This window comes from Charadrius vociferus, unplaced genomic scaffold (genome assembly GCF_000708025.1).
Source record: "Charadrius vociferus isolate BGI_N301 unplaced genomic scaffold, ASM70802v2 scaffold163, whole genome shotgun sequence".
Lineage (NCBI taxonomy): Eukaryota > Metazoa > Chordata > Aves > Charadriiformes > Charadriidae > Charadrius > Charadrius vociferus.
In genome coordinates, this window is record NW_009648332.1 from 17,842,656 (window position 1) to 17,859,062 (window position 16,407).

The 16,407-nt window shown below is 36.4% G+C and overlaps 1 protein-coding gene across 1 annotated transcript in view; it reads left to right on the forward strand.

Moving 5' to 3' along the window:
• The window catches only part of LOC104286339 (uncharacterized oxidoreductase ZK1290.5-like), a 30,759-nt gene that overhangs the window by 450 nt on the left and 13,902 nt on the right, over positions 1-16,407 (forward strand). Inside the window, exons 3-4 of the mRNA XM_009884915.1 lie at positions 683-943; positions 9,087-9,188. Coding sequence (XP_009883217.1) covers positions 683-943; positions 9,087-9,188 — 363 coding nt within the window. The remainder of the gene's footprint in view (positions 1-682; positions 944-9,086; positions 9,189-16,407) is intronic.

Consider the following 16,407-nt stretch of genomic DNA (forward strand, 5'->3'; position numbering starts at 1 on the left):
TCTTTCCCTCCTGAGTCTCCTCCTCCTTCCGTCCCCTTGACATGCAAAATACACATCCAGTGAATACCTACACAATAAGAGTTATAGTACTTTGTTACTGAAACTCCCTGTATGCCCTTTCTGTAACTCTTGTGTAGGATTCCATTGTTTTGGTTACTGCTGAACTTGACATTATGTGAATTGCACCTGCAGTATGGCCTGGTCTGGGGTTGTACAAAGTAATAATAACCTGAAGCTACCAGGAGTTCAACAGAGTAAAGGTTTCAGGATATGCTTTCTGCAAAGTAAATTGCCTTTAAGTTATATTTTATTTCTTATTGTTAATATTTTAATCTGTAAATGTTGTGCTCCTATATGAAAATTAAGTGCCATATGCTAATTTTCTGTAAGGTATATATTTTCTCTTTGATGGTCTTCAGCCTGACTTCTGAAATTGCTTCTTTACAGTTAAATGCTGTTGATATTTGATTTTGGTGGAGCTATCTCTGATCAGCGCCAACATTCTAGCACTTTTATATATTTTCCCAGCCTAGAGATCTATCAGTTCCCATTTCTTTATTATTAGGAAATGAAAATTGAATAAGAACGTTCTGTGACAATATACAAAAAAAGGAAAGCAAAAATTAAAAAGAATGATAAAATATGTCCTCCATAATTCACTGCTGACAATTCACTTGTGATTTCATTTGTTTAGGTACTTCCCATCAAGGTGGCTATTCCCATGATGCTGTTGTCCATGCGTTACAAAAATGTGGCATTCGTCATATTGACACAGCAAAAAGATATGGCTGTGAATCCCTCCTCCAAAAAGCCATCAAAGAGAGTGGTGTGAAACGAGAGGACCTCTGGATAACTACCAAACTGTGGCATAGTGATTATGGATATGAAAACACAAAAAAAGCCTGCTTGGAGTCATGTGAAAGACTTGGTGTTGAATATCTTGGTATGAATCTTTACGTATAGCTTATTTATTATGCCTTCCATATGAGTATTTGCAAAGGTGAATAAATTCCTGAAAAAAACGATGTAGTACAGATAGATCACAGAAACCGAATTCTGCCTTTATTTATGCATTTGCAGATTTCTTGTTCTGTTTGTTCTCTGGGAAGTTCACATGCATATAATTGGGACCACACTTTTTCCTGGTTGTAAATGTTTTAAAACCGATCAAGGTATGTTTTGTAAAGGTATATTTAATTGTTAAATTGATTTGAGCAACCACTACATGAGTGTTATATATTTTGCTAAAAATACCTGCAATCTATGAAACAAGGATTCATAAATAAATAATTTATAATAAATAAATAAAATAAATTAAATAAATAAATTTACAATAATGTCTTGGTAACAGGGTGACAAAAATGCCTGATTTCTTCTGTGATCTGTTAAATCTCAAGGAATGGGTGTCCTTTCTAAAACTTATTTTGTAGGTCTGTTAACTTTTTAAAATGCTGAGTAACTGCCTTTGGTTTGGTCTGTCGGATGCAATATACTTTGGCAAAAATGTTAGCAATATCTACCAGACTTTGGAAGACTAAATCTAACTAACACTGAATTAGACCTATGCACTTGTAAACCTAACCTGATTGTAAACTTCTCGTAGTCAAAGACATGATATTGTTACTCCCTTATTAGACAGGCAAAGAGCTGCAATAATGACACTAATTCTTTGCAACAGATCATAGGAGCGGAGATACCTGATTAAAAATAAACATGATTTTTTTTTTAAATGCTGCTGCTTCTTCTTCCCTAGCTGGAGCAATGAAAAGAAAGTGGAGGTAGAGGAAGATGAATTTAGAATAATCTAAAATAATGACGCTGGTGAGACAGCGTTTATGCTGATAATCAAGGAATAATTGACCAAACCATTAGACATTATCTGTCAGTATCCTGAAAACCCTCATTTTGCTTCTCTTTACTCACCCTGTCCCCCTGTTACCAATAAATAAACTTTAATGACAAAGTGAACAGCTTTTGTGAAGTATAGATTTCTCAGAATTAATGGCGTACAATATTAATTGCAGCTGTGGGCTCTAAGTACTAGCTTTTTCGCTCGGGTACTTTGCAAGATGAAGGAAAAAAAACGTGTCTGTTAAAGGCTGAGATATTTGTATGTGCCTCTCTGGCTCCATTTTTCTCTGGAAATGTATCTCTTAACTTCCTGCACAGGTACAGAATAAGGTAAAATGAATTAAAATCTACTTCTGATTGTCCTGTGTGAATACAAGGAGACTTTCATAAACAACATTTCAAGCCCTGACTTTCTGCTCTGAATTAAGAAATATCGTTTCCTCCTCTCTGCTTTCTACTTATGTTTTGTATTTGCTTTCTTTTTTCTTCTGCTTGCTGAGGCACTGGTGCTGAATGTCGATGAGAGGAAAACTTGACTCACTTCCAGGAAACCACGTTCGGTGATTCCTTTTAGTACTGTAATTTGCTTTTATTTTCTCAGTTAGTAGACTAATTAAAGTAGGTGCTCGCACAAATACTCAGTTTACATATTGCTGCTAAGCAGAAATCCATGAAAAAAGGAAAAAAAAAATCTGAGAGCAAGAAACGCTCAAATACTGTCATCGCGTGAATGAATCCTTGGACTGGCGTAAACAGAACTTCAGTTCATCAGATATGTTTAGCTCTGAGACTTCTTTTGCTCATATTACTAAGACAAATTAAGGAGTATTACAACTGCCTGTGCAATTTCCCTCCGTACCAGATTTTTTTTTCCTTTTTTTTTTTTTGGTTTTGCTTTGTTTTGTTTTATACCCTCACCTGTCTTCCCTCCTTCCTCACCTTTCTTTCGCTGATGTGGAGATGTCTGAAAAATTCATGAAGCTCTTCCCGAACCATCGCTTAGTCTGACATAGTGACCTAAATCGATGCTGGCTTCAGCTTGGTTTAACTTAACGATTTGTAAACTGTGATGGCTTAGGAAGTATGTCACATGCAATTCACTGATCTGTCAATGAGGATGGTGACCTCTGCAAGAAGGATGGGATGGCAAGTGGAGTAACGGGTTTGGCTGCTTGAGTTTAATCTCAACTGTTGGGTCAACTCCACAGACCATTTTTGTTAAACACAGTATGATCTGCGCTCATGTGAGAGATAAGGCTGAGTTCTAGTCTGAGTGCTGTATATGCTGGTGAAGTAGACCCTTGGAAGAGGTACAATACATTGTATGTTTCATGGGGTTCATAGAAAGCATCGTGCTTTAGTGAGTCCTATATCTCCTGTCTGAAAGCACTGAGCCAGAAGGTGCTACTGGAAGGCTTTTTAAGCAAAGAGTGGCAATATCTTGAAACATGTACTTTTCAATTATTTCAAGAATGCTTAAAGTAAGAGCTTTTGTTGGAAGTTTTGAGGGTTATCACAAGTCGAACAAAAGGAACTGGAATGCAAATTACTTTGAAAATACGGTTATAGGCTTGTAGAACTAAGCTTAGATATCATAGCTCTGTTTTCATTCATACCCGCATTTTATGTCCCTTTTCTGCTGGCCAGTGTATACCATACAGAGGACATGAAATCCATGACAAGAAAAGGTCTGGTAATAACAGGGCAATTTGTGTCTAAGCTTATTTAGGAAAGTAAATTATTTAGTTACAACCATGTGTTAAACTGGCAATTTTTATGTGAAAAAGGAATGTGAAGTAAAGGTACATGAAGTGTACCTAAATCAGAATTTTCTGATTTCATTACACATTTGTGTAATTTGTGGTGGTTCACAGCATTTCTGTGAATATACATGGTTCATATAGAAAACTGAAAGTTCCTAAATAATATATCTGTGAAGTTAGACCTTTATGTTGGAGGGAAAGTTAGTCATTCAGAAGACTGCAAAAAGAAAAAGCTGTAGGAGCCCTGGCAGCTAAACGTGCAGCTAAGGTCTTTGTTCTAAGCAGGGTCCTGTTAATTTTCTTGAGGATCCTTGTAGGCTATGCAGTCCATCAGTGCAGACTGAATTAGAGACTTAGGAAATAATCTAACAGGAATTGATAAATCTGTGCATTAGCAGTATATAGAATGCCAGCTGTTGAAACAGATGAACTGCTGAAAGCAGTTTCAGCTTTTTAAGAGAAAAAGTGTTCCATGTAAAATACTGTTATGAAACCTTTTTGATAAACACTTTTTTGGGCAAATGGTATTAGGAGGGTAGTGTTCCAGGATTTTTATTTGAATCGGTAGATTATATATCCATGAGAAGCTGGAAAATTGTATTATTTGTGGGCAGTGGTTATAACAGATATTCTGCTCCTTGCATTTTCTAAATGTGGTCCTCAACTAGTAGTCACAGTAAACCAATATGAAATGGCAGCAAATCTTACAGGTTTGGCAGTAGCAGAATACATTCCTGGGGATTTGGATCAAACCTCCAAAGTAACTTCTTCTTGAATGTGATTTGTGGGTTACTGAATTCATAAACAATTTTATTTTCCTTTTGACTGTTCTGGAATGTCACGTTGAGGCAAATGTAACCTATCACAAATCCCCAGCTGGAGTTGGACAAATGTTCTAGCAGCATATTCAGTGTAATAGATGAATCGCATGAATGGTGATAATACACCGAGTTCAGATTGTGTATGAATTCAGAACATTTTGGAGGTTACTTCACATTGATCCTTGTTCCAATAGAATAAAAAACAATAACAAAAATTGGCAGTGACAATTCAGAGAAGCAGGGAAAATACAATCATTGCATTAAGATAACTGTGCTGAACATTAAAAAAATATATACTTTTCTTTTAGGTTTATTATGAGCCAGGGCTTGTTCTTCAAAACTAGGTTTGTTATAGTGAGTTTTGACCCTTTTTAAATATTGTATTAGGAATTTGAATAGAATTGCAAACTTTTATTTCCATGATAACATGCTGTTGGCTTTTAAATGGGTAAAATGTCCCTGTACGTTTGAGTTAAGAGGAACTGTTTTGATTGTAGGTGTTGCAACCACTAAGAAGTAATAAGCCACTCTATTTTAAATGTCTGTGTGAAAGCAGTTCACATGTTAGTTTTCCTGCAGCACTGTTTTGAACATTCGAATGAACTTCAGGCCCTCACTAACCAGTGTGCCAATACAGCTTGATTGTCTGTAAAGGATGCTATGAAAAGCTGATAAATACAAAATTTGATTATAAATGTTTGAGGTTTCTTCTTCTTTCTCAAGTGCATCCTGATACTGTGAATCAGTGGTTGTTCTTTATTTTGAGTTAAGACGCTTTTAAAAAAATACATAGTTGGAAGACATCTCAAAACTATCCCACACTACAAGGCACAACCACATTGTTCTCAACAGGTAAAAATGTAGTCTGTTCTTAAAAACCTCCAGTTATAAAGTTACACATTTCTTAATTAATGGAACCTTAAGCTATTTTTATAAATAATTTAGAACTAACTTCTTGCCTCCAAAATGAAAATAAGAGTGTTTATGTTCATGTAATTCCCCAGGAGGGGAAATATTTTAAGCAAAAGAAAGTGTGTGGGTGTAGGTGTGAGTGTGTGTACAAATCAAGATGAAATCGTAGACCTTGGTTTGTGAGGTGCTTACTGATTTTATTATGGAAAGTTTTCTAACAGATGCAGTAGAATTAAGCAGATCCTAATTTAAAATGAACTATACTTAGTTTTTATTTAAACAGACTGGCCATTCCGTAGCTCATTGCAAGGTACGTTGTATTCGTTCCCCTTCTAGCTGTGCTGCGGTCATTTGTGCATGACTGGCAAAGAGACCATTCTACTCTTTATCTCTAAGATAAGGTACCTTTGCCCCACATCTTTCCCCAAATGCTTCTTGCAGTCAGGAGCACTGCACTTTGTGATCCAATAGATGCTTTCTAGCTCCAAATGTGTATATTTATAACTGTGAAGTAATTTTCATTTCAACAAAAAGTCTAAGTTAAAATAAACATAGTTGGATGATATGGACATCACCTACCTGATAACATCACCTTTCTAAAATAAAGGACCAACAGCTAATCATGTTTGCGCTGAAGAGGTCTTGGACACTAATACAGGGAAGGGTGATGTACTGCATTTTTTAAATATCCAAGGCCAGAGATCTTTCAGTTATCAAATCTGTATAAAGTCATTCTTCTGATAGTGTTTCAGTTTCTTGGGCCAAATACAAAGCATCTTTGTATGTGGAAATCCATGGTGTAGATATTTCTGTGAACACTTGTAAACTGTGATGTCTAACTGAATATTCAGGCTTTTGGAAAAGTAGCTTTTGGTGAAATTCTGCTGACATTAATGATTGTTTTTTATTGGTGCTATATGACGTGTTTCTGCATAGTTAAGCAGTTCTTATTGGTCTGGTTTGGAGAACTTAACAAGCAGCAATTAAAGATAGGTAATTCTTCTGTTTTTACGTGAGGTAAACTTACACCAATGGCGCATATAATTTTGGATCAAAATGAACACCTGATACTAGCAATTCCTAATGCTAATCCTTGGAATTGCATCTAATATAAGTCAGTGGAAATTTTAAAGGGGACTTTGTTGGCAACAGAATTAGAATAGTCCTGAATTTTGAACATAACCTTACCAAATGCTTTAATCAATATCCCAATATTAGTTTTCACTTCAACGTCACAGACATTGGTATTTTTTCCAGTAGCATATATTGGTATTTATTCTTAATAAATGCAAATTCTTTCTTCAGAGCAATTAGAGAACTAGCTGCTTTTCAGAGATCGGTGATGAACAAGACTGCATGTGTGTTTTTACTCTTTCCTACATAGGGAGTGGATTTTACATATATAAGGGTGAAGAATGAGCAACTTCCTCTTTAAATGTGACATAAATTCAGATGCTACAAATCATTATATACGAGTGGTATTTGTTTGTCTGAGCAATTGTGTTTAAGTCTAATGGGTTGTTGATATCAGAAAGTGCAAATTTAGAGTCATAGAATGGTTTAGGTTGGAAGGAACCTTGAAGAACATCGAGTTCCAACCCCCCTGCCATGGGCAGTGACACCTCCCTCTAGACCAGGTTGCTCAAAGCCCCATCCAGCCTGGCCTTGATCGCTTCCAGGGATGGGGCCTCCACAACTTCCCTGGGCAATATTGTTCCAGTGTCTCGCTGCCCTTATAGTGAAAAATGTCTTCCTGATATCTAATCTAAATTTCTCCTCTTCCATTTTGAAGCTGTCACCCCTTGTCCTATCACTCCATGCCCTTGTAAAAAGTCCCTCTCCAGCTTTCCTTTATGCCTGCTTCAGATACTGGCAGGCTGCTATAAGGTCTCCCTGGAGCCTTCTCTTCTCCAGGCTGAACAACCCCAACTCTCTCAGCCTGTCTTCATAGGAGAGGTGCTCCAGCCCTCTGATCATCTTTGTGGCCCTTCTTTGGGCCTGCTTCAACAAGTCCATGTCCTCCTTCTGCTGAGGACTCCAAAGCTGGACACAGTATTCCAGGTGGGGTCTCACGAGAGTGGAGTAGAATTGCCTCCCTCAGCCTGCTGGTCACGCTTCTTTTGATGCAGCCCAGGATATGGTTGACCTTCTGGGCTGTGAGCGCACATTGCCAGCTCGTGTTGAGCTTCTCATCCACCAACACCGATGTTTAGCTCATGGTTTTTGTGATAATCCCAAAGTATTTTTTTTTCCTTGATACATCTATAATGTATCGTACTGTACAGAATTCTGTACTGTTCTAATTAGATTCTTAGTGTAAGTAAAATAATGTCTATAACAGTGTTGCAATGATGTACCCAAATGGGAAGTGGTGTATTATAGTAAATTTGATATTACCTTTTCCTCGTAAATTGAGGTTGCATTTGTATTAAAGACGCAGAAAGCTGATATACCAGCCCAGTGGTATAGTAATTATTAATGCAGTCCTTAAATGTGAATGAAAAAAAAATTCACGGCAGAGGATCTGTATGTTCAAAAAGAGGTCCTGTAAATGAACGGGGTGATGCATTCAAAGAAGAAAAAACTTTGCTCATTGCAAACGAGCCTCTTTTTTTATTTCTTAACTTTATATTTGAACTGCCAAAAAAGGAATATTATAAAGCACAGAGACAATGATGCACATCTCAGTCATGCATTTATTTCCTTTTCCTGTTTTGTGTCAGACTAATGTATGTGGCAAAGACCAACACCTCTTTGACTGCGATCCCTGCAGTTACCTGTTTCATCTGCAGTTAGAATTTACTTGGAAAACAATTACATTTCTATTTATCTCCTAAGTTTCTCATTCAGAATGTCTAGCAGTGTCTGCAAACTTTTATAAAGGAGTTATAAATCCTATCATTTTTTAAATTTAAGGAATCTGATTTGGAACTCTGAGTCCAATGCATGTAGGTTTGTAATTTTTAATTTATGTTGGAAATGCTTCTTTTTTCAGTAGAAGCATAGTCTTTGCTTGCATGGATACAACACACACAAAAAAATGCTTTCCTGAGACAGCTGGTTTCAGTAGCTGCTTGGATAATTTAATAAGCAGTAAATCTTAGTTGTGTTTGAAATTGTGCTAACATTTCATAAATGTAGTAAAGCATAATTTTGTTCCCTTAACATAATATTTTAAAAAAATGCTTTAAAAAAAATCCCAAATGCTGCCACAAAATTATAGCAAAAAAACCCTGCATGAAAGAATGTGCTGTAATTTTCAACAGAAATATGGAAATGTAAGTATTATTTAGAAAGGAAAAAAATAGACCCAGTGCTGAGGTTGTATAAAATATCTGTAGAACTCCTAAACATATTTATCTTCCATAAACTTGGAAGACTTGTAGCACTTAAGCAATAGTTGAGTGACCAGAATCCTTGTGATTTAAATGAGGCTTGTTATGTGTTGAAAGTGTTTAAGTGCATATGTGACCATGAAATTCTGATTACAGTGACCTAAACCTGTGGCACGTGTGCAACTTATGCTACCTTTAGTTGTTAATGAAATGGTGTAGATTTCATTTATTAAAAATAAATGGATGTATACAGTAGTGATCACAGAGTAGTAATTGTAACTATCTTGATGATAATATGTTAGGGGCCATTATGGAGGGAAAATGCTATTTCACATATTTGGGAGATATATGTATATTCTTTTTTGGACACTTCAATGAGTAGTATGGTTCTCTTTCTTTTTTAGATCTTTATTTAATACACTGGCCTGATGCACATGTTCCGGGTAAAAGCAATCGAGAGGTCCGAGCTGAAACCTGGGGAGCACTGGAAGAGCTCTATGAGAAAGGTGATGTAATAATGAAAACCTGTTTTGACAGAAGGAATTACAGTGCATTTAGGGATTTGGGGAATTCATAGTGAGAGATGTTCAGAAACTTAATTGGAACTGGATGATCTTATTTCAGTGGGATTTGGGTGAGTGAGTTACATGAATCTCTTTGGAAATTGCAGCATTAGCATTTTGGTAAGTTAAATAAGAGAGCTTTGTGTTGCTTGTAAATAAAACATTGCCAAATTCTGCCCATGAGATTGATTATGGTGTGCATACTTGCTTGAGGAAATCTACAGATTACATTGAAATGTTTATACGACTATAGAACATCTTTGTAGTAGCTGCCTCTGTTTTAAGTATAGATCATGCTCAGTTTTACTTCCTTTAGACTATTTTTTTAGTGTATTTTTTATGATTTTTAGACTATTTTTTATGATGCCATTTTCCAATTTATAATATATTGGAGTACTTTATAAATCCATTTGTGTCAACAAAACAAAACTGCTAGATGAGGAACAAATACTCAACTGCAGATTCTTCGGTACTAACTTTTGGGGAAAAGAAAAAAATAATTAAAGAAAGGAGCTCTTCTCTCAAGTTCTGATAACTGTCAGTTTGCTTTTTGGTGCACTGCAAACTTCAGTTTACGTTCATAGCAATAGGAAGAGGAGACTGCCCCAGTCAAAATTTATCATGTAGATTTAAGAGAAGGATTTTGCTCCTGAAGTATGCAGTATTATTAGAAATAGCGTCATAACAGAAGATCCTGTCATGCAGTTCTTGGTCAATGTGGACCACCCTGTTTACAGCTTCATAGAAGTTCCATGGACAGGGAGAAGACTTCTTGGATTAAGTAGTCTATCTGCAAACCCAGAGTTGTTTAAACAGTGATTGGAGCAGGAGAGTTGTATAAAGGCAATTACAGGCTGTGTGCTACTATCAGTTTTTATCAGAGCAATAAATAAATCTGTTCTCTTACACTTCAACCCTTCAGTTACTTTTGGTCTGCCACTGGAAGCACAGAAGTAAATTATCTTTGATACGTCTTTTGTTCTTTCTTTTTATATTAAGCATAAGGGAAGTTGCAAAAAGTGTTTTCTGCCATGTAAGGGATTACAACATTCAGTTTTTAAAGAAACACTACACCGACCTAGTACTTCAAAGCATCAATGACTTTGAAGTCCAAAGATGGATTATTTGACAAGGTACTTCATCTTTCCGATGAGAAGGGTTTTTTCTGCTGAGTATTTAAGTTACTGCATGTCATTTGAGCCTAGATACTCCATCCTAATTTGCTGCAAACAGATTGTATTTTGACCTTCTATTATTATTCCTATCCTGTTAGCTTTATTATGCTTTTGCATGTGTGTTTGTGATCTTTCCTGTCTTAAAAAACTCTTTCTCTGTGTATGTTCCTAATGGGAAAGACTCTGAGCTATTCGGTGGTCTTCCCGTAAGACACTGGAAATACCATTGCTGGTCTCATAGGCAGAGAAAAAAATAGTTTTATTTTTTGTTCCTATGCGTGCTACCTCGTTAAAGACCTTCCATGTTATAATTATTTTTCTTGCAGTTGCATTTCTTCAACAATTTTGTCAACATGTGTGTTGCTACCCTTAGTCATCTTCCAAATTTAACTGTTCTGTAGACTCAGGATTCATTTAACTAAGCATAAGTTTTCCAGCTCTGGTTGTCTAAATTACCTCAGTTAGATCATCTACAGGGGAGGAAAATTTATTAGTCTGGTTGAATCAAGTGTCTTAGAACACTAACCCCCACATTTTTGCTTTAAGGGATACAGACTCTGGATGTCCTGACTGTAACCATGTGTTACTGAAATGATACGCAAATGTTAACCACTCTGAGGATGGAAATGCAATGATTACCGAGGAAAATGTTAAATAATTTTTTGCATGGTTAGCCACTAGACTTTCCACTGAAGATTAAATGTTTGCTGCATATCTTTATGTGACTTGATATGTGTTATGTGAGCAACATGTTAGACTTGGTATGAATTTAGTATAGGATTTGGTCAAAATCCTTACTTTAGGAAGAAAAATCATCTTCATTTATTGAGGGGAAAAATTGTAATTTCTATACTGAACAGGTGAGTGCTTTGTCTTCTCTGAACTTGACATTGGTTCAGGTAGTTATCAGTTCCTGTTTGCAATCCTGTTACTTTTTTTTTAGGAAATGTTTATTCTTGAAAAAAAAATAGTAGAAACTAACAGCGTCACATTTAAGGATTGACCATTTAAATGAATAAAATGCTTCTGCAGTCAATTCGTGAAGGAAATATTGAAATTATTCAACTTGCTAGTGGATTTAGCAACTGTGTCAACACTGAAGAATTTCAGAAAGTGCAGTGACAATAAAGGCTGCTCTCTGGGGAAAAAGTTGGTTTCTGTTATGGGACTGGTAGCGCATATCTGTCTGCAAGAGACTTTTGAGATGGTTAAAATATCTCAATATTGACCTAAGTCTTTGGTCTGGCTGAAGTTAGTAAGATTTTCTTTAATCACTTCTCTGTGAAAACAAAAACAGATCATTTGAGTGCAGATATTTGAAAATCTTCTTCTTTCAACTTCAATTTAAATCCAGGTTAATATTTATGCTGCAAAATTCCCCTTCCTGAGGCGAGCAACATTTTAAAATAATGTAAATTATTAATAGTCTTTATTACTGTTATTATCGATTGCCCTAGGAGGAGGGTAAATAAACTGTTAGTACCCAAGACTGTAAAAGTCTGTAATGCAGGTTTTTTTAAGATTGTGTTAAGTTTTAGATTGGTCACAAGTTGACACAAGAAAAATCCCAACTGCATCTTCATTCGTAGCTTTGAGAGAGTTTATTCTTTCCATCATGCCTACAAAGATAAATTCAACCAGGTTCATCTGAGAGCCAGCACATAGCAGCTGAGACACAGGGTTGCAGTAGCACAACTTGCAGGGCTTCTGGCCTGGAGTATCTTCTCACCCAGCTAACTGAGGCACAGCCCCACAGATTGTGGGGCTATGCCCCTGTCCAGGTCAGCATGCACCAATTTGTAAGACTCTGCCCCCAGACAATAAAATCTCTGTGAGCCAGGTTAAAAAAAAAAGTCTGAATTATTTGTCAAAATTTTTAAAATAAATATTTTAGGGAGCGGAAAATTTGCATTAAAAAGTTAAACAAATCTCCTCAGATTATATTGAGTCCAATTTTAGTAAACTGCTAAGTACCTCTGGCTGTAGAAGAAATACCAGGTTTATTGTTATTTGAATGCAGCATGTGCCAATGGAATTGGTGTGTAAACTGGTAGCTGTGCATTCATTGAGATGCGTGGGCATCTTTAAGTGTACTGTTTCTTAATCCTTGACTGCTTAGTAGTGCTTCCTGTAGATACTCTTAATGAGGGTTTGGAGTTGAGCTGTAACATCAGAATATTCTCATAAATAGAAAATAATAGATTCAGCTGACGAGAGAGGTCTTTTGCTATCACTGAAAAATCCCCACTGTGGCTTACCACTATACTGTTTTTGTATTTCATCAAAAGGAATTTGAGGTTAACATTTTTTCAAAAGAATTTCTTGTCCTGATATGATTTGAACTGGAAACACGAACAATTTAAAATAAGAGTCTGAGTAGTATTTGTTAAAGATCTGGTTACGCTTTCCAGTTGATTACTTACCATACTGAAGTTTTGGGCTGCCCTCTTTGAATCCAGTGTGCTTTGTATCTTGGAAACTAACCAGAGTCTGGTTACTGTCCCAAGGCTGGGGTCTCAGGAACACACTTGAAAGAAGGTTTCATATTTTAGCACTCTCACCCTTGTGCTTGAATCTACTGTTCAACTGCCTAATACAACTGAGGAGCTATCTCAAGATCTTCTTTCAGGTTAAAAACAATTTCCCAGAATCCTGGGCATTTTTCTTGAGATTTTTCATTAGGGAGACCATGACAGATATGAGAGCATACCCAAAAACACTCGTAGGGATTCCGAAGCCACTGTTGTCCTTTACTGTAACAGTATTATATAATACATTTATTATCTATGTTAAAATCACACACCCTGCAAGCTTTACCCATTTCAGGTGTTTTAAACCTTCTGGGTTTTGTCTGGAATATGGCCCTGTGTCCTTCTGGTTTGCCCTTGAGCTACAAAGTCTTTGGCTAAAGACTTTTATTTTAAAGACTTCGTCTTTTATTTTCTCCTGGCTAAATCCTTTAAGTCCATTAAAAGTCCTACCAGCGTCTTTCCCCGTTGAACCTGAAATGTGTATATTTTTACCCGCTATCTTCTCTTCCCTACGAACATGGCAAGGTTATACTTTTAGTTTGCCTTTCTAGTATTCCTGTTGTATAGCCAGAGCCCAGTCATTAAATTTGCTCGTTTCCCTTAATATCTTTCCAGGGAAAAATGTCATATAGTCCTGGTCAACAAAGGTAGATACAGATTTACAGTATACAAACCTATAGCAATTGTATCATTCCATAACATGAACTAAAACTTACAAATTGTATGTACATTTTCCCAAATCATACAGAAATTATATTAGAACACTTATTCCTCATATTAATGAATTATAGCACTGCTTGATTCATGAGACGTTCACATGCTGGTTAAAAAGGGATTCAGTGCAGAGATTTCTGTTTTGTCTTACAGTCTGTCGTCTCCCATAGGTTTTCAGACCCTGGGATATGCATGCAGTTAGGCCCAGCCTTGCTTCCAGAGGGAATTGTGCCATCTCTTCTGGTAGCTCAGGGATGAGAATTCTGCTCCTGGTCTTGGTAGTCAGCCCAAGTGGTCGGAAGATTTTTCTAATGGAAAAACTCCTGAGGAAAAGCAGCAATTTCCACTAATCAGTCATTGCAGCTTCTTTATGTTGAGAATTAGCAACAAATGAATGGGGGAGGATAACTATTATTTTCTTTACTGTTTTTAGAATTGTAGTGTGTACCTGACAGTATAAGGTAAAGGCACTACCTGCACTAAAACCTCCCATTTAAAAATACTGGGTGACTTCTGGTAGACCAAGCTAATATCTCTTTATTCATAGCAGGAAAGATCTTATTGTTAAACTGATTTCAACTAGCTGAGGGCAACCTTACAGTTTCAATAATTATTTTTATAAATGCTGTTATGCCTGAGAATGTAGCATTTCTTGGGTTGTTTTTTTTTGTTTGTTATCTTCTGTGACTTCTTAATCTGTGCCAGTTTGATTTGGCCTCTTTCGCAGGAGCTGGGTGACTCCGTCTCTGTATGTGCATCCGTCTTAAGGTTGCAGTTGGAGTAAAGAAGTCTCTATCCGTACTGCAGTGCTGAGAGGCAGAGAGTTCTAGACTTATGTCTTTGTTCAACAGCCTGCATACATGTTTTCCTTTAAAGAGTTATGTGATGAACAGTGCTGAGGGAAAAGGAGGCAGGGGGAAATCTTAATTTGGGTCGGTGAGACATTTGTGTATAATAACTGGTTCTTTCTGTTGTAACAGCTGAAATCAGCTAGGATTCTTGTAATATCAAGGCTATGGTTTGAATTTTTGTGGTCTCGTACGTTGTCATTTTGTGGAATTATCCTCTCCAATACCTCAGGACAGAGCCTAGACTGCCTACAGAACCCATTCCAAGATACATACATTGAGTCAAATATTCCCTTGACAGCTGCAACATTCTTGTATAGGCATTTGTCTGCTGGCAGATGAAAGCAGTGTGGCAAGCTGCTTTGACATCATGAATAGTCATTATATATGCTCACTAGTAATTGGTCTGTTCCTAGCAAAATGACCCTTTCCGTATGCAGTGTCTTTAATGACCTTGATTTTGGCATTGTGGCTAGACCATCATCTCAGCAGGCTTTTCATACACACATGCACATGATTACTTGTCCCTCCATCTAAAAATGCTGGGAAGAATGAGGGCCTCCAGCCAGCTTTTGCCTGAAGTTGGCAAGACTAGTAGTGTGGTGGTTGTTCTGGGTTCAGATCCCACTGTGACTCCGTGTCATTTTACTAAGAGTAAAATTTTTTTGCTTATCTTTTTACTGTAAGCAGTACAGCTTATGCTTACATGAAATACTCATACTTACATCAGAAATCCCTTAATGTGTTAACATACAATTTTGTTAAACATAGAGAAATGCTCTTCAAAATAAATACAATTATTCCGTTCATGTTAGTTTAATAGTCTTCATGTATGATTTGAAGACAGTCCCATAAAGTAACAGGAATTGTTTAGTTCAGTAATTGAAGCAGTGTCACTATATTCTCAGAAAAAAGTTATATTTTTCCTAATTCCAAGGGAGAGAAGAAATCAACCTCAACAATATTCTTGTCCTTTTCATCTTTGGGCATAGACCAGTTCAATCATCATCTTTTCTTCTTCCATTTTCTATCAGTGCTTAGAAGTATGAGTGAGGGTTCAGTAAACCAAATACAGTTTTTGTGTAGGCGGCACAAATTTCTAGTACATCCTTTCCTAGATGACATACTCTGCTTTTATTCTACTGAAAAAATTACTTTAAATCTTTGCTTATATTGTCAAATGGTGAACAGCTAACAATTTACAAACATTTGTGTTACAGCTACACAAAATGTTTGTCTCAAGACCATTTATGTTGGTAGAAGTCATACCTGAATGTATGTACATAAGTTGCACTAAAATTTTAGTAAGTAAAAGCAAGTAACTAATTTTCCTAGCAACACATCTTTTTCACACTCGATAGTATTCTCTCTGTACGGATGAAGACGTCTCATGGGCTTGTTATTATCAGAAACACAGTTCAGAGATGTGTCTTCATGGGTTGAAGGTGGTTGCAGTTGGTGAGGATGTTGGTTGCACCACACCCTGTTGATCAGATAAGACAGCAATTAAAGAAGTATGAAAAAACGACTACATATGTATGTTAAAGATCATAAAGAAGTCTTCATAATGTGCAATATCTTATTTAAGAATAAGAAATTGTCATAGAATAAGTCATTTTTGTGCAGATGTAAAAGTGGGAACAAATCTAAACTTGCACAAATGTCTGTTCTCATTTGTTATGTTTTCTTTTTTACTTGGTTTTTTTTTTTCCAATTTTAAGGACTTCATGGGTAATCCTAAGTGTAAAAATAAGCCCTCAGACTTCTTTATTCCATGACTTATTGCAGTGTATGGTTTGTGCTTTTTCTATTAGCAAGTGAATCATTTTTGTCAAAAGTTTAGATAAGTCTTTTTTGCTTAGCTTACTTAAAGCAAATTTGTGTGCCCACACAG